Source organism: Telmatherina bonti (genome assembly GCF_933228915.1).
Source record: "Telmatherina bonti genome assembly, chromosome: 17".
NCBI lineage: Eukaryota > Metazoa > Chordata > Actinopteri > Atheriniformes > Telmatherinidae > Telmatherina > Telmatherina bonti.
The window spans coordinates 36,060,590-36,082,265 of record NC_136615.1 but is presented as its reverse complement, the minus strand read 5'-3'; the positions used below and the strand labels follow the sequence as shown (position 1 = coordinate 36,082,265).

Sequence of the window (21,676 nt, the reverse complement as noted above, 5' to 3'; positions counted from 1 at the left end):
CCAACCCAACCCCCTCAACATTTTGACTGGATCATGTTTCTCCTTCCCTGTAAATGGCCACTGCTAACCCTAACCCGGAGACTAACATTAACCCCAAACACCCATTGCCCGTCTAACCACGCCCATTAAACATCCAACTCCGCCCAATATCCAGCCCCGCCCCATGCTCCATGAAGATAGCCGGGGGTTATTGTACTCCGACTCCCACCGTCCAAAGACATGCATGTTAGTTTAAATGGTTACTCTGAGTTGTCCCTCGGAGTGTGTGTGTGAATGATTGTCCGTCTGTGTGTCCCTGTGATGGACCGTCCCAGGTGTACCCTGCCTCCCGCCCAATGAATGCTGGGAAAGATCTAAAGCATCTAAAAGTTGCAGGAGAGCGGTTCTCCAGGACCAGACTTGGGCCATGAAACAGACGAGACCTGGACAAGACTTCCACCGTATGCAAGTTGCTTCGAGCCTAAATAAAACCCAACAGCAGCTCTGTTCCCGCCCAGTAAGAGGCGCTCATTGTTCCTAACACAGTTTCCTGAAGATTCCAAGGAAACATTGGAAGACAATATGGAAAACATGTCTGATAAGCGTCGAATTGATTTATGGCTCCACATGGAGGTAAATTTGTTTGGTTGTTTGCATTGTTGGATAGTAAATGGAGTATAAATCAGTATAAATGTATCAGTGGTTTTCTTCTGGATCCACAGCTGTTCCGTCACAATTAAACATGGTCCAGTTTTTCTTTCATGTGATTTCACCAAACCAATAAAGGTGATCCAGGATGTTTTATTTCCTGGAATGCGATGGTTCTCCACCATCCTTCCAGGTTTTAATGCTGCGTTGGACTTTTCTGAACCCAGTTTTAGTAGTTTCTGCATCTCCTTGCATGTTTCCTCCGCTTGATGCCAAAGATCTAACTAACATCTTTTTTATGTCTTTGCACCTGCTTGTTTAAGACATGAGACAGTGCTTGGCGGTTCCAACATGTTAACTAAAAGCATAAGGAAAGATCTGTGCAGCAGTGTGGTTCCTGCTCTGATACAATCTGTGTTGCAGATATGATGAAGAAACAGAGGAAGAGCTAAATGCATGTGGTGAGAAGCAAACAAGGCACGGTGCCTGTCAGACCTGGTCCACGTAGTCCTGGGGGAACTGTCTGTGCACCTCCGGTCCTGAAGACACACAAGTATGGAGACAAGTTAGACTCACACTCACATATGTTCACGCATGATTGACAGAAGTAGTAAATAATCTGTGTGCTTGGAAACTGGCTTTGAATCTGGACAAATATCGTCATTTTGAACATATTAAATAATATTTACACACTTTCAAAAAAAGCAAAAAAAAACTAAATTAAATCAAGTTGTTTATTCTGTTTTTTTTTTTTAAACATGTCCCAGCCATCAGTTGTGTGTGTGTGTGTGTGTGTGGATTGAAAGATGTGTGCAGGAACCTAAAATGATTCAAGCATGTGACAGATGTCTGGACTTATGATCAAGCCTAATTTCTTTCCGTAGACACGAGTCTATGAGTCAGAGACAGACACACACACACACACACACACACACACACACACACACACACACACACACACACACACACACACACACACACACACACACACACACACACACACACACACACACACACACACACACAGAGGAAAACGTCCACTTATCTAATGTAATGATAAACGTTGAGCTCAGAAAAGCATTCGTTCCAGAGCCGCTATGCTCCGACTCCTCATTGTGAAGTTTAAGGCGGGACAGATCCACACACATCATGTTCAGGTGGGGAAAGGAAGTTTCGGCTTTCAGGACAGCAGCACGAAACTAGAGCCAAAAGAATCCAATAACATCCTGACATAAGCCCTCCTGACTCTGGTTTAACTGCTGGAACCAGTTAGTTCTACGGTTCTCTAAAAAACCCGACAAGCTTCAGAAAGAATGAGGGAAGCTGTTCAGAAAAACACACACGGCCCAGAACCGAGGCAGTTTCTTCTCACAGGAAATGATGAAACAAAGTCTCCAACAGGAAGAAATTCTTAGAAATGCAGCCCACAAACCCTCCCCAGAACCCGGCAAGTTAGCTGCTCTCTGCAGAGAAAAGCAGAAAATCCTCCACAGAGATGCAAACCATGACGTCTTTAAGACAAACATGACACATGTCAGTAAAGATGCTGCAGCTTTAACCCAGTTACCTCCAAACTCCATGATGTGATCCCAGTTCTCATCCATCTGAAATACCAGCAGCAGTTCCCTTCAAGAACACAGAGAAGTCTGCAAAGAGCTGAACTTAGACTGAATCACTGCAAAAAGGAACCAACTGGCAAGAAACCAGATCACAACCAGTCTGGTATGTACTTATATCAGTGTTCCGCTTCAGTAGAAACCAGCACATAAACTGGACCAGTTCCTGAAGTACCATTACCTGCAGTCAGGTTTTATGGAGCCTTTAAAAACAGTTTGGGATGTAAAGAAGTGAAATTTCAGTGTCTGAAGGGGGCCGAGGCTCAAGGAGAGACTGGTCGTACCGGTCCCAGGTCTGGGTGTTGGACGTTTATCATCGAACAGCCAGAAACCACACTGTAGGAGGAGGGGTCACTGATACGGTCCCAGTTAAAGTCCCTGAAATACTGACGTCCAATAGAAACCCAGAAAAACTGCGGACTGAATGCATCTAAATCACCAAGCATTGCTGTGTGCGTGACTCCAAAGTTACACACACACTGCAACTGGCCTGGTTATTGGGGTTGCTATGATGACATGGCCTGCTGGTAGTGTTGCTATGACAATAGGGATATTCCGTACCTGCTGAGTCACTCTGAAATGGACGCGGGTCACAGATGAGCAAAGGCTGAAAGAACGCTAAAAAACCGAGGCGAGAAGTGGTGTCACACAGATGTCATTCATCTACTACATTCAACAGTCGTTCAGACGGTAGGTCGCAGCTCAGACGGTAGGTCGCAGCTCAGACGGTCGTAGGTCGAAGCTCAGACGGTAGGTCGCAGCTCAGACGGTCGGTCGCAGCTCAGACGGTCGGTCGCAGCTCAGACGGTCGGTCGCAGCTCAGACGGTCGGTCGAAGCTCAGACGGTCGGTCGCAGCTCAGACGGTCGGTCGCAGCTCAGACGGTCGGTCGCAGCTCAGACGGTCGGTCGCAGCTCAGACGGTCGGTCGAAGCTCAGACGGTCGGTCGCAGCTCAGACGGTCGGTCGAAGCTCAGACGGTCGGTCGCAGCTCAGACGGTCGGTCGCAGCTCAGACGGTCGGTCGCAGCTCAGACGGTCGGTCGCAGCTCAGACGGTCGGTCGTAGGTCGCAGCTCAGACGGTCGGTCGTAGCTCAGACGGTCGGTCGTAGGTCGCAGCTCAGACGGTCGGTCGTAGGTCGCAGCTCAGACGGTCGGTCGCAGCTCAGACGGTCGGTCGCAGCTCAGACGGTCGGTCGTAGGTCGCAGCTCAGACGGTCGGTCGTAGGTCGCAGCTCAGACGGTCGGTCGCAGCTCAGACGGTCGGTCGCAGCTCAGACGGTCGGTCGCAGCTCATGAAACCACGTTGCAGATAAATGATTTTAACACCATAAGAATTTTTTACACCAAGTCAAAGCACACTATTCCCGGTCGAGACACACACTTCAGTAAAACTTATGTGGATGGCAATAAAGCTGTGGACAGAGCCAAATGCTGAAATTCCCTAAAAAGCGATATTAATATGTATTTCATTGAAACCATAAGAAATCCGAGTGTTGACATGAGTAAAGTCGTTCATTGTCGTTTTACACTGCACAATGTTGTGTGATCTGCAGCTAAAGAAAGTCAGGCGCTGGATTTATTAAAAAGAAAAAATAGGCTCTAACAGCTGTGGAATAAAATGTGGGTTTATGAGATTTATCATTTATCTTGGTTGTCTTTTTAATTCAACACGTTGTGTATAAATTCCCCCCAGTTCAACATGGTCAAGGCTCAGATGGGAAATTCTGTTAACTGCATCATGTGTGAAAACATGAAAATAGTCAGAAGTCTTTAAAACAACGCAGACACATCTGAACTTTGCTTCTTTGAAATAAAAATTTTAAAAAGGGACATTTTGTGTCACGAAGTGAAAGAGAAGAAACATGTAGTCCAGCGTTAGCATCACTTCCATGAACTTACCAGAGGTGTGCTTGCCTGGGATCGATACCTCCAGGTAGACCTCGAACGTGGACTCAGGATTCTCCCTGGAGAGATTAAACATATAGACTGAGTCTGTATGGATCACTGTGTGGGTATACAGCACTCTAGGAATATCAGGAAACCTGTTTATTAAGTTCATACAGTGGATAGAAAACATTTACACTCTCCTGTAAATATGTTAGGTTTCTGTGACATTAAAACTAAAACGGACAGGAAAACTGAGGACCGGGAGGAAAACTGAGGACCGGGAGGAAAACTGAGGACCGGGAAGAAAACTGAGGACCGGGAGGAAAACTGAGGACCGGGAGGAAAACTGAGGACCGGGAAGAAAACTGAGGACCGGGAGGAAAACTGAGGACCGGGAAGAAAACTGAGGACCGGGAGGAAAACTGAGGACCGGGAGGAAAACTGAGGACCGGGAAGAAAACTGAGGACCGGGAGGAAAACTGAGGACCGGGAGGAAAACTGAGGACCGGGAAGAAAACTGAGGACCGGGAGGAAAACTGAGGACCGGGAGGAAAACTGAGGACCGGGAGGAAAACTGAGGACCGGGAGGAAAACTGAGGACCGGGAAGAAAACTGAGGACCGGGAGGAAAACTGAGGACCGGGAGGAAAACTGAGGACCGGGAGGAAAACTGAGGACCGGGAAGAAAACTGAGGACCGGGAAGAAAACTGAGGACCGGGAGGAAAACTGAGGACCGGGAAGAAAACTGAGGACCGGGAGGAAAACTGAGGACCGGGAGGAAAACTGAGGACCGGGAAGAAAACTGAGGACCGGGAGGAAAACTGAGGACCGGGAAGAAAACTGAGGACCGGGAAGAAAACTGAGGACCGGGAGGAAAACTGAGGACCGGGAAGAAAACTGAGGACCGGGAAGAAAACTGAGGACCGGGAAGAAAACTGAGGACCGGGAGGAAAACTGAGGACCGGGAGGAAAACCAAGGACCGGGAGGAAAACTGAGGACCGGGAAGAAAACTGAGGACCGGGAGGAAAACTGAGGACCGGGAAGAAAACTGAGGACTGGGAAGAAAACTGAGGACCGGGAAGAAAACTGAGGACCGGGAAGAAAACTGAGGACCGGGAGGAAAACCAAGGACCGGGAGGAAAACTGAGGACCGGGAAGAAAACTGAGGACCGGGAGGAAAACTGAGGACCGGGAAGAAAACTGAGGACCGGGAAGAAAACTGAGGACCGGGAGGAAAACTGAGGACCGGGAAGAAAACTGAGGACCGGGAAGAAAACTGAGGACCGGGAAGAAAACTGAGGACCGGGAGGAAAACTGAGGACCGGGAGGAAAACTGAGGACCGGGAGGAAAACCAAGGACCGGGAGGAAAACTGAGGACCGGGAAGAAAACTGAGGACCGGGAAGAAAACTGAGGACCGGGAAGAAAACTGAGGACCGGGAAGAAAACTGAGGACCGGGAGGAAAACTGAGGACCGGGAAGAAAACTGAGGACCGGGAAGAAAACTGAGCACCGGGAGGAAAACTGAGGACCGGGAGGAAAACTGAGGACCAGGAAGAAAACTGAGGACCGGGAAGAAAACTGAGGACCGGGAAGAAAACTGAGGACCGGGAGGAAAACTGAGGACCGGGAAGAAAACCGAGGACCGGGAAGAAAACTGAGGACCGGGAGGAAAACCGAGGACCGGGAGGAAAACTGAGGACCGGGAGGAAAACCGAGGACCGGGAGGAAAACTGAGGACCGGGAGGAAAACCGAGGACCGGGAGGAAAACTGAGGACCGGGAGGAAAACTGAGGACCGGGAAGAAAACCGAGGACCGGGAGGAAAACCGAGGAGCAGGAAGAAAACTGAGGACCGGGAAGAAAACCGGGGAGCAGGAAGAAAACCGAGGACCGGGAGGAAAACTGAGGACCGGGAAGAAAACCGAGGACCGGGAGGAAAACCGAGGAGCAGGAAGAAAACTGAGGACCAGGAGGAAAACTGAGGACCGGGAGGAAAACCGAGGACCGGGAGGAAAACTGAGGACCGGGAGGAAAACCGAGGAGCAGGAAGAAAACCGAGGACCAGGAAGAAAACTGAGGACCGGGAAGAAAACTGAGGACCGGGAGGAAAACTGAGGACTGGGAAGAAAACTGAGCACCGGGAGGAAAACTGAGGACCGGGAGGAAAACTGAGGACCGGGAAGAAAACTGAGGACCGGGAAGAAAACTGAGCACCGGGAGGAAAACTGAGCACCGGGAGGAAAACTGAGGACCGGGAGGAAAACTGAGGACCGGGAGGAAAACTGAGGACCGGGAGGAAAACTGAGGACTGGGAAGAAAACTGAGCACCGGGAGGAAAACTGAGCACCGGGAGGAAAACTGAGGACCGGGAGGAAAACTGAGGACTGGGAAGAAAACTGAGGACCGGGAGGAAAACTGAGGACCGGGAGGAAAACTGAGGACTGGGAAGAAAACTGAGGACCGGGAGGAAAACTGAGGACCGGGAGGAAAACTGAGGACTGGGAAGAAAACTGAGCACCGGGAGGAAAACTGAGGACCGGGAGGAAAACTGAGGACCAGGAGGAAAACCGAGGAGCAGGAGGAAAACTGAGGACCGGGAGGAAAACTGAGGACCGGGAGGAAAACTGAGGACTGGGAAGAAAACTGAGGACCGGGAGGAAAACTGAGGACCGGGAGGAAAACTGAGGACTGGGAAGAAAACTGAGCACCGGGAGGAAAACTGAGGACCGGGAGGAAAACTGAGGACTGGGAAGAAAACTGAGCACCGGGAGGAAAACTGAGGACCGGGAGGAAAACTGAGGACTGGGAAGAAAACTGAGCACCGGGAGGAAAACTGAGGACCGGGAGGAAAACTGAGGACTGGGAAGAAAACTGAGCACCGGGAGGAAAACCGAGGAGCAGGAGGAAAACTGAGGACCGGGAGGAAAACTGAGGACTGGGAGGAAAACTGAGGACTGGGAAGAAAACTGAGGACCGGGAGGAAAACTGAGGACCGGGAGGAAAACTGAGGACCGGGAGGAAAACTGAGGACCGGGAGGAAAACTGAGGACCAGGAGGAAAACTGAGGACCGGGAGGAAAACTGAGGACTGGGAAGAAAAACTGAGCACCGGGAGGAAAACTGAGGACTGGGAAGAAGTCATCTTTTCAGATGAGTTTTGTTTCCAGATGAACAGTTCAGGTTACAGCTTACGTCGTAGTTTTATTATTTTCCACAAAACCCTGAAAGGTAAAGTATAGATCCATATATTGATCAGCTCCTCCTGTCTAATTCTAACATGATCAGCAGAACTGTTCTATAGATCAGCCCGGATTCAGCTCTTCCGACTTAGATCCCTTCCAGACACTGAAGATCCCAGGAAAACCTCTAATCCAACACAGCAGTGTGTGAAACTCCGCTTAGGACGGTAAAGCAGTGATTCAGCCACTCCGACACTGATCATGTTATTGGTCATCTCAGATGTGTTCAGGTACACTGAGGGCTGTGACAGAGATCAATAGTAGAACTTCCCATTGATTTCCAATCAGGCTTAAAACGATCCCTGCTGTACATGGTTCAGATACCGACACACTCAGGACTTCACGTAAATGTCACACCAGTCTAACTATAAACATGACTGGTTTAACTGGGAACAGGTCGGTAACATGACTGGTTTAACTGGGAACAGGTCAGTAACATGACTGGTTTAACTGGGAACAGGTCGGTAACATGACTGGTTTAACTGGGAACAGGTCAGTAACATGACTGGTTTCACTGGGAACAGATCAGTAACATGACTGGTTTAACTGGTAACAGGTCGGTAACATGACTGGTTTCACTGGGAACAGGTCGGTAACATGACTGGTTTCACTGGGAACAGATCAGTAACATGACTGGTTTCACTGGGAACAGGTCGGTAACATGACTGGTTTAACTGGGAACAGGTCGGTAACATGACTGGTTTCACTGGGAACAGGTCGGTAACATGACTGGTTTAACTGGGAACAGGTCAGTAACATGACTGGTTTAACTGGGAACAGGTCGGTAACATGACTGGTTTCACTGGGAACAGATCAGTAACATGACTGGTTTCACTGGGAACAGGTCAGTAACATGACTGGTTTAACTGGGAAAGGGTCAGTAACATGACTGGTTTCACTGGGAACAGGCCGGTAACATGACTGGTTTAACTGGGAACAGGTCAGTAATATGACTGGTTTAACTGGGAACAGGTCGGTAACATGACTGGTTTAACTGGGAACAGGTCGGTAACATGACTGGTTTAACTGTGAACAGGTCGGTAACATGACTGGTTTCACTGGGAACAGGTCGGTAACATGACTGGTTTCACTGGGAACAGGTCGGTAACATGACTGGTTTCACTGGGAACAGGTCGGTAACATGACTGGTTTCACTGGGAACAGGTCAGTAACATGACTGGTTTCACTGGGAACAGGTCGGTAACATGACTGGTTTCACTGGGAACAGGCCAGTAACATGACTGGTTTAACTGGGAACAGGTCGGTAACATGACTGGTTTCACTGGGAACAGGCCGGTAACATGACTGGTTTCACTGGGAACAGGTCGGTAACATGACTGGTTTCACTGGGAACAGGCCAGTAACATGACTGGTTTCACTGGGAACAGGTCGGTAACATGACTGGTTTCACTGGGAACAGGCCAGTAACATGACTGGTTTAACTGGGAACAGGTCGGTAACATGACTGGTTTCACTGGGAACAGGTCAGTAACATGACTGGTTTAACTGGGAACAGGTCAGTAACATGACTGGTTTCACTGGGAACAGGCCGGTAACATGACTGGTTTCACTGGGAACAGGTCAGTAATATGACTGGTTTAACTGGGAACAGGTCGGTAACATGACTGGTTTAACTGGGAACAGGTCGGTAACATGACTGGTTTAACTGTGAACAGGTCGGTAACATGACTGGTTTCACTGGGAACAGGTCGGTAACATGACTGGTTTCACTGGGAACAGGTCGGTAACATGACTGGTTTCACTGGGAACAGGTCGGTAACATGACTGGTTTCACTGGGAACAGGTCAGTAACATGACTGGTTTCACTGGGAACAGGTCGGTAACATGACTGGTTTCACTGGGAACAGGTCGGTAACATGACTGGTTTCACTGGGAACAGGTCAGTAACATGACTGGTTTCACTGGGAACAGGTCAGTAACATGACTGGTTTCACTGGGAACAGGTCAGTAACATGACTGGTTTAACTGGGAACAGGTCAGTAACATGACTGGTTTAACTGGGAACAGGTCAGTAACATGACTGGTTTCACTGGGAACAGGTCAGTAACATGACTGGTTTTACTGGGAACAGGTCAGTAACGTGACTGGTTTAACTGGGAACAGGTCGGTAACATGACTGGTTTCACTGGGAACAGGTCGGTAACATGACTGGTTTCACTGGGAACAGGTCAGTAACATGACTGGTTTCACTGGGAACAGGTCAGTAACATGACTGGTTTCACTGGGAACAGGCCGGTAACAGGACTGGTTTAACTGGGAACAGGTCAGTAACATGACTGGTTTCACTGGGAACAGGTCAGTAACATGACTGGTTTCACTGGGAACAGGTCGGTAACATGACTGGTTTCACTGGGAACAGGTCGGTAACATGACTGGTTTAACTGGGAACAGGTCGGTAACATGACTGGTTTAACTGGGAACAGGTCGGTAACATGGCTGGTTTCACTGGGAACAGGTCAGTAACATGACTGGTTTAACTGGGAACAGGTCAGTAACATGACTGGTTTAACTGGGAACAGGTCGGTAACAGGACTGGTTTAACTGGGAACAGGTCGGTAACATGACTGGTTTAACTGGGAACAGGTCGGTAACAGGACTGGTTTAACTGGGAACAGGTCGGTAACATGACTGGTTTAACTGGGAACAGGTCGGTAACATGACTGTTTTAACTGGGAACAGGTCAGTAACATGACTGGTTTCACTGGGAACAGGTCAGTAACATGACTGGTTTCACTGGGAACAGGCCGGTAACATGACTGGTTTCACTGGGAACAGGCCGGTAACATGACTGGTTTCACTGGGAACAGGCCGGTAACATGACTGGTTTCACTGGGAACAGGCCGGTAACATGACTGGTTTAACTGGGAACAGGTCAGTAACATGACTGGTTTCACTGGGAACAGGTCAGTAACATGACTGGTTTCACTGGGAACAGGTCGGTAACATGACTGGTTTAACTGGGAACAGGTCGGTAACATGACTGGTTTCACTGGGAACAGGTCTGTAACATGACTGGTTTAACTGGGAACAGGTCTGTAACATGACTGGTTTAACTGGGAACAGGTCTGTAACATGACTGGTTTCACTGGGAACAGGTCGGTAACATGACTGGTTTCACTGGGAACAGGTCAGTAACATGACTGGTTTAACTGGGAACAGGTCAGTAACATGACTGGTTTCACTGGGAACGGGTCGGTAACATGACTGGTTTCACTGGGAACAGGTCAGTAACATGACTGGTTTCACTGGGAACAGGTCAGTAACATGACTGGTTTAACTGGGAACAGGCCAGTAACATGACTGGTTTCACTGGGAACAGGTCGGTAACATGACTGGTTTAACTGGGAACAGGTCAGTAACATGACTGGTTTCACTGGGAACAGGTCAGTAACATGACTGGTTTCACTGGGAACAGGTCAGTAACATGACTGGTTTCACTGGGAACAGGTCAGTAACATGACTGGTTTCACTGGGAACAGGTCGGTAACATGACTGGTTTCACTGGGAACAGGTCAGTAACATGACTGGTTTCACTGGGAACAGGTCAGTAACATGACTGGTTTAACTGGGAACAGGTCGGTAACATGACTGGTTTAACTGGGAACAGGTCAGTAACATGACTGGTTTAACTGGGAACAGGTCAGTAACATGACTGGTTTAACTGGGAACAGGTCAGTAACATGACTGGTTTCACTGGGAACAGGTCAGTAACATGACTGGTTTCACTGGGAACAGGTCAGTAACATGACTGGTTTCACTGGGAACAGGTCGGTAACATGACTGGTTTAACTGGGAACAGGTCAGTAACATGACTGGTTTCACTGGGAACAGGTCAGTAACATGACTGGTTTAACTGGGAACAGGCCAGTAACATGACTGGTTTAACTGGGAACAGGCCAGTAACATGACTGGTTTAACTGGGAACAGGCCAGTAACATGACTGGTTTCACTGGGAACAGGCCAGTAACATGACTGGTTTCACTGGGAACAGGTCAGTAACATGACTGGTTTAACTGGGAACAGGCCAGTAACATGACTGGTTTCACTGGGAACAGGTCGGTAACATGACTGGTTTCACTGGGAACAGGTCAGTAACATGACTGGTTTCACTGGGAACAGGTCAGTAACATGACTGGTTTCACTGGGAACAGGTCAGTAACATGACTGGTTTCACTGGGAACAGGCCAGTAACATGACTGGTTTAACTGGGAACAGGTCGGTAACATGACTGGTTTAACTGGGAACAGGTCGGTAACATGACTGGTTTAACTGGGAACAGGTCAGTGACATGACTGGTTTCACTGGGAACAGGTCAGTAACGTGACTGGTTTCACTGGGAACAGGTCAGTAACGTGACTGGTTTAACTGGGAACAGGTCAGTAACATGACTGGTTTAACTGGGAACAGGTCAGTAACATGACTGGTTTAACTGGGAACAGGTCAGTAACATGACTGGTTTCACTGGGAACAGGTCAGTAACATGACTGGTTTCACTGGGAACAGGTCGGTAACATGACTGGTTTAACTGGGAACAGGTCGGTAACATGACTGGTTTCACTGGGAACAGGTCAGTAACATGACTGGTTTCACTGGGAACAGGTCGGTAACATGACTGGTTTCACTGGGAACAGGTCAGTAACATGACTGGTTTCACTGGGAACAGGTCAGTAACATGACTGGTTTCACTGGGAACAGGTCAGTAACATGACTGGTTTCACTGGGAACCGGTCGGTAACATGACTGGTTTAACTGGGAACAGGTCGGTAACATGACTGGTTTAACTGGGAACAGGTCGGTAACATGACTGGTTTAACTGGGAACAGGTCCGTAACATGGCTGGTTTAACTGGGAACAGGTCAGTAACATGACTGGTTAAACTGGGAACAGGTCGGTAACATGACTGGTTTCACTGGGAACAGGTCGGTAACATGACTGGTTTCACTGGGAACAGGTCAGTAACATGACTGGTTTAACTGGGAACAGGTCGGTAACATGACTGGTTTAACTGGGAACAGGTCAGTAACATGACTGGTTTAACTGGGAACAGGTCAGTAACATGACTGGTTTAACTGGGAACAGGTCAGTAACATGACTGGTTTAACTGGGAACAGGTCGGTAACATGACTGGTTTCACTGGGAACAGGTCCGGTAACATGACTGGTTTCACTGGGAACAGGTCAGTAACATGACTGGTTTCACTGGGAACAGGTCGGTAACATGACTGGTTTCACTGGGAACAGGTCAGTAATATGACTGGTTTAACTGGGAACAGGTCAGTAACATGACTGGTTTCACTGGGAACAGGTCGGTAACATGACTGGTTTAACTGGGAACAGGTCAGTAACATGACTGGTTTAACTGGGAACAGGTCGGTAACATGACTGGTTTAACTGGGAACAGGTCGGTAACATGACTGGTTTAACTGGGAACAGGTCAGTAACATGACTGGTTTAACTGGGAACAGGTCGGTAACATGACTGGTTTAACTGGGAACAGGCCGGTAACATGACTGGTTTAACTGGGAACAGGCCGGTAACATGACTGGTTTAACTGGGAACAGGTCCGGTAATATGACTGGTTTAACTGGGAACAGGTCGGTAACATGACTGGTTTAACTGGGAACCGGTCTGAAACATGACTGGTTTAACTGGGAACAGGTCGGTAACATGACTGGTTTAACTGGGAACAGGTCAGTAACATGACTGGTTTAACTGGGAACAGGTCAGTAACATGACTGGTTTAACTGGGAACAGGTCAGTAACATGACTGGTTTCACTGGGAACAGGTCAGTAACATGACTGGTTTCACTGGGAACAGGTCAGTAACATGACTGGTTTCACTGGGAACAGGTCGGTAACATGACTGGTTTAACTGGGAACAGGTCAGTAACATGACTGGTTTCACTGGGAACAGGTCAGTAACATGACTGGTTTAACTGGGAACAGGCCAGTAACATGACTGGTTTAACTGGGAACAGGCCAGTAACATGACTGGTTTAACTGGGAACAGGCCAGTAACATGACTGGTTTCACTGGGAACAGGCCAGTAACATGACTGGTTTCACTGGGAACAGGTCAGTAACATGACTGGTTTAACTGGGAACAGGCCAGTAACATGACTGGTTTCACTGGGAACAGGTCGGTAACATGACTGGTTTCACTGGGAACAGGTCAGTAACATGACTGGTTTAACTGGGAACAGGTCAGTAACATGACTGGTTTCACTGGGAACAGGTCAGTAACATGACTGGTTTCACTGGGAACAGGCCAGTAACATGACTGGTTTAACTGGGAACAGGTCGGTAACATGACTGGTTTAACTGGGAACAGGTCGGTAACATGACTGGTTTAACTGGGAACAGGTCAGTGACATGACTGGTTTCACTGGGAACAGGTCAGTAACGTGACTGGTTTCACTGGGAACAGGTCAGTAACGTGACTGGTTTAACTGGGAACAGGTCAGTAACATGACTGGTTTAACTGGGAACAGGTCAGTAACATGACTGGTTTAACTGGGAACAGGTCAGTAACATGACTGGTTTCACTGGGAACAGGTCGGTAACATGACTGGTTTCACTGGGAACAGGTCAGTAACATGACTGGTTTCACTGGGAACAGGTCAGTAACATGACTGGTTTCACTGGGAACAGGTCAGTAACATGACTGGTTTCACTGGGAACCGGTCGGTAACATGACTGGTTTAACTGGGAACAGGTCGGTAACATGACTGGTTTAACTGGGAACAGGTCGGTAACATGACTGGTTTAACTGGGAACAGGTCCGTAACATGGCTGGTTTAACTGGGAACAGGTCAGTAACATGACTGGTTAAACTGGGAACAGGTCGGTAACATGACTGGTTTCACTGGGAACAGGTCGGTAACATGACTGGTTTCACTGGGAACAGGTCGGTAACATGACTGGTTTAACTGGGAACAGGTCGGTAACATGACTGGTTTAACTGGGAACAGGTCAGTAACATGACTGGTTTAACTGGGAACAGGTCAGTAACATGACTGGTTTAACTGGGAACAGGTCAGTAACATGACTGGTTTAACTGGGAACAGGTCGGTAACATGACTGGTTTCACTGGGAACAGGTCCGGTAACATGACTGGTTTCACTGGGAACAGGTCAGTAACATGACTGGTTTCACTGGGAACAGGTCAGTAACATGACTGGTTTAACTGGGAACAGGTCAGTAATATGACTGGTTTAACTGGGAACAGGTCAGTAACATGACTGGTTTCACTGGGAACAGGTCGGTAACATGACTGGTTTAACTGGGAACAGGTCAGTAACATGACTGGTTTAACTGGGAACAGGTCGGTAACATGACTGGTTTAACTGGGAACAGGTCGGTAACATGACTGGTTTAACTGGGAACAGGTCAGTAACATGACTGGTTTAACTGGGAACAGGTCGGTAACATGACTGGTTTAACTGGGAACAGGCCGGTAACATGACTGGTTTAACTGGGAACAGGCCGGTAACATGACTGGTTTAACTGGGAACAGGTCCGGTAATATGACTGGTTTAACTGGGAACAGGTCGGTAACATGACTGGTTTAACTGGGAACCGGTCTGAAACATGACTGGTTTAACTGGGAACAGGTCGCTAACATGACTGGTTTAACTGGGAACAGGTCTGTAACATGACTGGTTTAACTGGGAACAGGTCAGTAATATGACTGGTTTAACTGGGAACAGGTCAGTAACATGACTGGTTTAACTGGGAACAGGTCAGTAACATGACTGGTTTAACTGGGAACAGGTCAGTAACATGACTGGTTTAACTGGGAACAGGTCGGTAACATGGCTGGTTTCACTGGGAACAGGTCCGGTAACATGACTGGTTTAACTGGGAACAGGTCAGTAACATGACTGGTTTAACTGGGAACAGGTCGGTAACAGGACTGGTTTAACTGGGAACAGGTCGGTAACATGACTGGTTTAACTGGGAACAGGTCGGTAACAGGACTGGTTTAACTGGGAACAGGTCGGTAACATGACTGGTTTAACTGGGAACAGGTCGGTAACATGACTGTTTTAACTGGGAACAGGTCAGTAACATGACTGGTTTCACTGGGAACAGGTCAGTAACATGACTGGTTTCACTGGGAACAGGCCGGTAACATGACTGGTTTCACTGGGAACAGGCCGGTAACATGACTGGTTTCACTGGGAACAGGCCGGTAACATGACTGGTTTCACTGGGAACAGGCCGGTAACATGACTGGTTTAACTGGGAACAGGTCAGTAACATGACTGGTTTAACTGGGAACAGGTCAGTAACATGACTGGTTTCACTGGGAACAGGTCGGTAACATGACTGGTTTAACTGGGAACAGGTCGGTAACATGACTGGTTTCACTGGGAACAGGTCTGTAACATGACTGGTTTAACTGGGAACAGGTCTGTAACATGACTGGTTTAACTGGGAACAGGTCTGTAACATGACTGGTTTCACTGGGAACAGGTCGGTAACATGACTGGTTTCACTGGGAACAGGTCAGTAACATGACTGGTTTAACTGGGAACAGGTCAGTAACATGACTGGTTTCACTGGGAACGGGTCGGTAACATGACTGGTTTCACTGGGAACAGGTCAGTAACATGACTGGTTTCACTGGGAACAGGTCAGTAACATGACTGGTTTAACTGGGAACAGGCCAGTAACATGACTGGTTTCACTGGGAACAGGTCGGTAACATGACTGGTTTAACTGGGAACAGGTCAGTAACATGACTGGTTTCACTGGGAACAGGTCAGTAACAGGACTGGTTTCACTGGGAACAGGTCAGTAACAGGACTGGTTTCACTGGGAACAGGTCGGTAACATGACTGGTTTCACTGGGAACAGGTCGGTAACATGACTGGTTTCACTGGGAACAGGTCAGTAACATGACTGGTTTCACTGGGAACAGGTCAGTAACATGACTGGTTTAACTGGGAACAGGTCGGTAACATGACTGGTTTAACTGGGAACAGGTCAGTAACATGACTGGTTTAACTGGGAACAGGTCAGTAACATGACTGGTTTAACTGGGAACAGGTCAGTAACATGACTGGTTTCACTGGGAACAGGTCAGTAACATGACTGGTTTCACTGGGAACAGGTCAGTAACATGACTGGTTTCACTGGGAACAGGTCGGTAACATGACTGGTTTAACTGGGAACAGGTCAGTAACATGACTGGTTTCACTGGGAACAGGTCAGTAACATGACTGGTTTAACTGGGAACAGGCCAGTAACATGACTGGTTTAACTGGGAACAGGCCAGTAACATGACTGGTTTAACTGGGAACAGGCCAGTAACATGACTGGTTTCACTGGGAACAGGCCAGTAACATGACTGGTTTCACTGGGAACAGGTCAGTAACATGACTGGTTTAACTGGGAACAGGCCAGTAACATGACTGGTTTCACTGGGAACAGGTCGGTAACATGACTGGTTTCACTGGGAACAGGTCGGTAACATGACTGGTTTAACTGGGAACAGGTCAGTAACATGACTGGTTTCACTGGGAACAGGCCAGTAACATGACTGGTTTAACTGGGAACAGGTCGGTAACATGACTGGTTTAACTGGGAACAGGTCGGTAACATGACTGGTTTAACTGGGAACAGGTCAGTGACATGACTGGTTTCACTGGGAACAGGTCAGTAACGTGACTGGTTTCACTGGGAACAGGTCAGTAACGTGACTGGTTTAACTGGGAACAGGTCAGTAACATGACTGGTTTAACTGGGAACAGGTCAGTAACATGACTGGTTTAACTGGGAACAGGTCAGTAACATGACTGGTTTAACTGGGAACAGGTCGGTAACATGACTGGTTTCACTGGGAACAGGTCAGTAACATGACTGGTTTCACTGGGAACAGGTCAGTAACATGACTGGTTTCACTGGGAACAGGTCAGTAACATGACTGGTTTCACTGGGAACCGGTCGGTAACATGACTGGTTTAACTGGGAACAGGTCGGTAACATGACTGGTTTAACTGGGAACAGGTCGGTAACATGACTGGTTTAACTGGGAACAGGTCCGTAACATGGCTGGTTTAACTGGGAACAGGTCAGTAACATGACTGGTTAAACTGGGAACAGGTCGGTAACATGACTGGTTTCACTGGGAACAGGTCGGTAACATGACTGGTTTCACTGGGAACAGGTCGGTAACATGACTGGTTTAACTGGGAACAGGTCGGTAACATGACTGGTTTAACTGGGAACAGGTCAGTAACATGACTGGTTTAACTGGGAACAGGTCAGTAACATGACTGGTTTAACTGGGAACAGGTCAGTAACATGACTGGTTTAACTGGGAACAGGTCGGTAACATGACTGGTTTCACTGGGAACAGGTCCGGTAACATGACTGGTTTCACTGGGAACAGGTCAGTAACATGACTGGTTTCACTGGGAACAGGTCAGTAACATGACTGGTTTAACTGGGAACAGGTCAGTAATATGACTGGTTTAACTGGGAACAGGTCAGTAACATGACTGGTTTAACTGGGAACAGGTCGGTAACATGACTGGTTTAACTGGGAACAGGTCAGTAACATGACTGGTTTAACTGGGAACAGGTCGGTAACATGACTGGTTTAACTGGGAACAGGTCGGTAACATGACTGGTTTAACTGGGAACAGGTCAGTAACATGACTGGTTTAACTGGGAACAGGTCGGTAACATGACTGGTTTAACTGGGAACAGGCCGGTAACATGACTGGTTTAACTGGGAACAGGCCGGTAACATGACTGGTTTAACTGGGAACAGGCCGGTAACATGACTGGTTTAACTGGGAACAGGTCGGTAACATGACTGGTTTAACTGGGAACAGGTCGGTAACATGACTGGTTTAACTGGGAACCGGTCTGAAACATGACTGGTTTAACTGGGAACAGGTCGCTAACATGACTGGTTTAACTGGGAACAGGTCTGTAACATGACTGGTTTAACTGGGAACAGGTCAGTAACATGACTGGTTTAACTGGGAACAGGTCAGTAACATGACTGGTTTAACTGGGAACAGGTCAGTAACATGACTGGTTTAACTGGGAACAGGTCAGTAACATGACTGGTTTAACTGGGAACAGGTCGGTAACATGACTGGGAGAATGTCTCATAGAGTGAAAGATGGACAGAACTTCACCAATCTGAGCCAAATTGGATCTAAAAACTGCAGCATGGCTCTAGATTCAGATTTAAAATTATGTCACTTCATCATCTGACATGTTGTTTATGTTTTACTGGGAAGAAAATAATATTTTCTTTCTGTTTTAATAGCACTGCTCTATAGTTTGCTTATTGTATGAGACGAGCTGCCCATTTTCACAGGCAGGATCAGAGTTCATCCATGTATGAACAAAAATAATTCTCCACTGTATTGATTCCCTTCTAACAACGGAGGTTTTGTTTATCTCGTTAATACCAGGATGCTTCTCTAACTTTATTTTAAGACGAGCTTCGGGCTAATGTTTATGTTAGTAATGAAAAGTAGCATCCGCTGTGTGCCTGCATATGACACCATCTCCATCTCTGTCCCTTCTACTTTTCTGGAATTTTGTCCCATATTTCATTCCGTTGTGGACGTTTAAATGTTATCTGTTGACAAACAAACAAACACTGAACGTGGGGTCGGGTGGGTCAGGAACCACTGATGTTTTTAGCCAGTGTCGCAACAAGTCAGGGCCTGAGAGTCCATCTTCTCCACGCTGGAGTGAAGCTACCACGGCATCAGGCTGCGTGGACTCAGGTAAGCAGGACTCAGGTACTTACCTGATTCTGGACCCCATCTTCACGTGTCGCTGACAGCTGATTACCGCGCGCACACGCCTCAGTCCGCCGATGTTTGTTCACCTAGCCTACCTGTCACACAGAGCTCTTCAGCGCCATGGTGCGTACGCACGCGTATGTCACGTTCTGGTCGCTGTGAACCCTGGGATTTGTAGTTCTTTTGCGGCCCTGTTTGCTGGTGCGACCTGCCGTAAAAACTACAGCTCCAATAATACTTGGTGAACTACACAACTGGGTCGAGCGAAGATGAAGCGGCCGGTTTGATTTTCAGCTGAGAGCTTTTAATTTTATTTTATATATAATATCTATTATAAATATATTTTAGAATATTTTATTTAGCTCTTTATTTCTTTTTTTTAATGTCCGCTGTAAGACTGAAAGAAACAGAAGATCTTTCCTGCCATCAGCCTCCTAACAATACCTCCTCAAGTTAATCTACTGCAATATTGAATTTCCCTGTGGGGATTAATAAAGTATTTTTCATTTCATTAATTTCCTTTCATTTATTTATGTCCCAAACCTTTGTGCAAAAGTTTATCAAAATCATTTATTAGGTAAATTTATTAATCGGAAAAAAGTTTAATCTTACTAGAAAGATGTTATAATTAACAAACTCAGTCCAGGTTTTGTGCTTTCATACACTCCACCTTCACTTTTTTTTTTTTCTTTTTTTTTTTTTTTACAAAAATACATTTGATAAATCTAGACTATTTAGTATTGTATTTCCACACATGCTTTACACATTGTTGAGCTGTCATATTTATCAAGGTGTAATAAAATCCTATTAAATGATCTCGTTTTCATAAACAGTTACTTCTGCTGGATTTTCATATTTTATATAAACAACTTATCTCCTCATGAAGGATTTATTTGGAATAATCAGGATATTTGTGATAAGCATGGAAGGATTAGATTGTTATTGGATTATTCTGGGTTTTCAGCTTTTTTTCTGCATAAATACCCAACAGAATGAAATTATTTCAATCCAGAAGTTTGAAAACAATATGTATGGAAAGATCGTTACATTATTCACAATAACTGTTTTATTTATTTTCCAAATAGCCTTTTTAAGTATAATAACAGGATCGATCGATATTTAATGACTGGTGTGAGAATGTTCGTACACTAAACAAACTCTAAAAGATACCGAAACACTCCTTTATGAAATGCAGTATGTTAATGTAAACTGTCTGAAGTCTGGCTACATGATAACCCTGTTGCAGGGTAGACCTGGTCACCCTGTTGCAGGGTAGACCTGGTCACCCTGTTGCAGGGTAGACCTGGTCACCCTGTTGCAGGGTAGACCTGGTCACCCTGTTTCAGGGTAGACCTGGTCACCATGTTTCAGGGTAGACCTGGTCACTATGTTACGGTGTAGACCTGGTCACCCTGTTGCAGTGTAGACCTGGTCACCCTGTTTCAGGGTAGACCTGGTCACCATGTTTCAGGGTAGACCTGGTCACTATGTTACGGTGTAGACCTGGTCACCCTGTTGCAGTGTAGACCTGGTCACCCTGTTTCAGGGTAGACCTGGTCACTATGTTACGGTGTAGACCTGGTCACCCTGTTGCAGTGTAGACCTGGTCACCCTGTTTCAGGGTAGACCTGGTCACCATGTTTCAGGGTAGACCTGGTCACTATGTTACGGTGTAGACCTGGTCACCCTGTTGCAGTGTAGACCTGGTCACCCTGTTTCAGGGTAGACCTGGTCACTATGTTACGGTGTAGACCTGGTCACCCTGTTGCAGGGTAGACCTGGTCACCCTGTTGCAGGGTAGACCTGGTCACTATGTTACGGTGTAGACCTAGTCACCCTGTTGCAGGGTAGACCTGGTCACCCTGTTGCAGGGTAGACCTGGTCACTATGTTACGGTCTAGACCTGGTCACCCTGTTGCAGGGTAGACCTGGTCACTATGTTACGGTGTAGACCTGGTCACCCTGTTGCAGTAGAGACCTGGTCACCCTGTTGCAGGGTAGACCTGGTCACCATGTTGCAGGGTAGACCTGGTCACCCTGTTGCAGGGTAGACCTGGTCACTATGTTACGGTGTAGACCTGGTCACCCTGTTGCAGTAGAGACCTGGTCACCACGTTGCAGGGTAGACCTGGTCACCCTGTAGCAGGGCAGACCTGGTCACCCTGTAGCAGGGTAGACCTGGTCAACCTGTAGCAGGGTAGACCTGGTCACCCTGTAGCAGGGTAGACCTGGTCACCCTGTTACAGGGTAGACCTGGTCACCCTGTTGCAGGGTAGACCTGGTCACCCTGTAGCAGGGTAGACCTGGTCACCCTGTAGCAGGGTAGACCTGGTCACCCTGTAACAGGGTAGACCTGGTCACCACGTTGCAGGGTAGACCTGGTCACCACGTTGCAGGGTAGACCTGGTCACCCTGTAGCAGGGTAGACCTGGTCACCCTGTTGCAGTAGAGACCTGGTCACTATGTTACGGTGTAGACCTGGTCACCCTGTTGCAGTAGAGACCTG

At 47.6% G+C, this 21,676-nt stretch overlaps 1 protein-coding gene across 5 annotated transcripts in view; it reads right to left on the bottom strand.

Moving 5' to 3' along the window:
- dennd1a (DENN/MADD domain containing 1A) overlaps positions 1 to 19,298 on the bottom strand; it is a 38,765-nt gene extending 19,467 nt beyond the window's left edge. For 4 of the 5 annotated variants that reach the window (XM_079257053.1, XM_079257055.1, XM_079257054.1 and 1 more), the window contains exons 1-3: positions 19,176 to 19,298; positions 4,144 to 4,208; positions 1,123 to 1,166 (exon numbers count right to left, since the gene is read on the bottom strand). In XM_079257053.1, the coding sequence (XP_079113179.1) occupies positions 1,123 to 1,166; positions 4,144 to 4,208; positions 19,176 to 19,192 (126 nt within the window). In that variant the 5' untranslated portion in view covers positions 19,193 to 19,298. The remainder of the gene's footprint in view (positions 1 to 1,122; positions 1,167 to 4,143; positions 4,209 to 19,175) is intronic. The other variant, XM_079257057.1, reaches the window with a different exon arrangement.
- Positions 19,299 to 21,676: the final 2,378 nt, after the last annotated feature.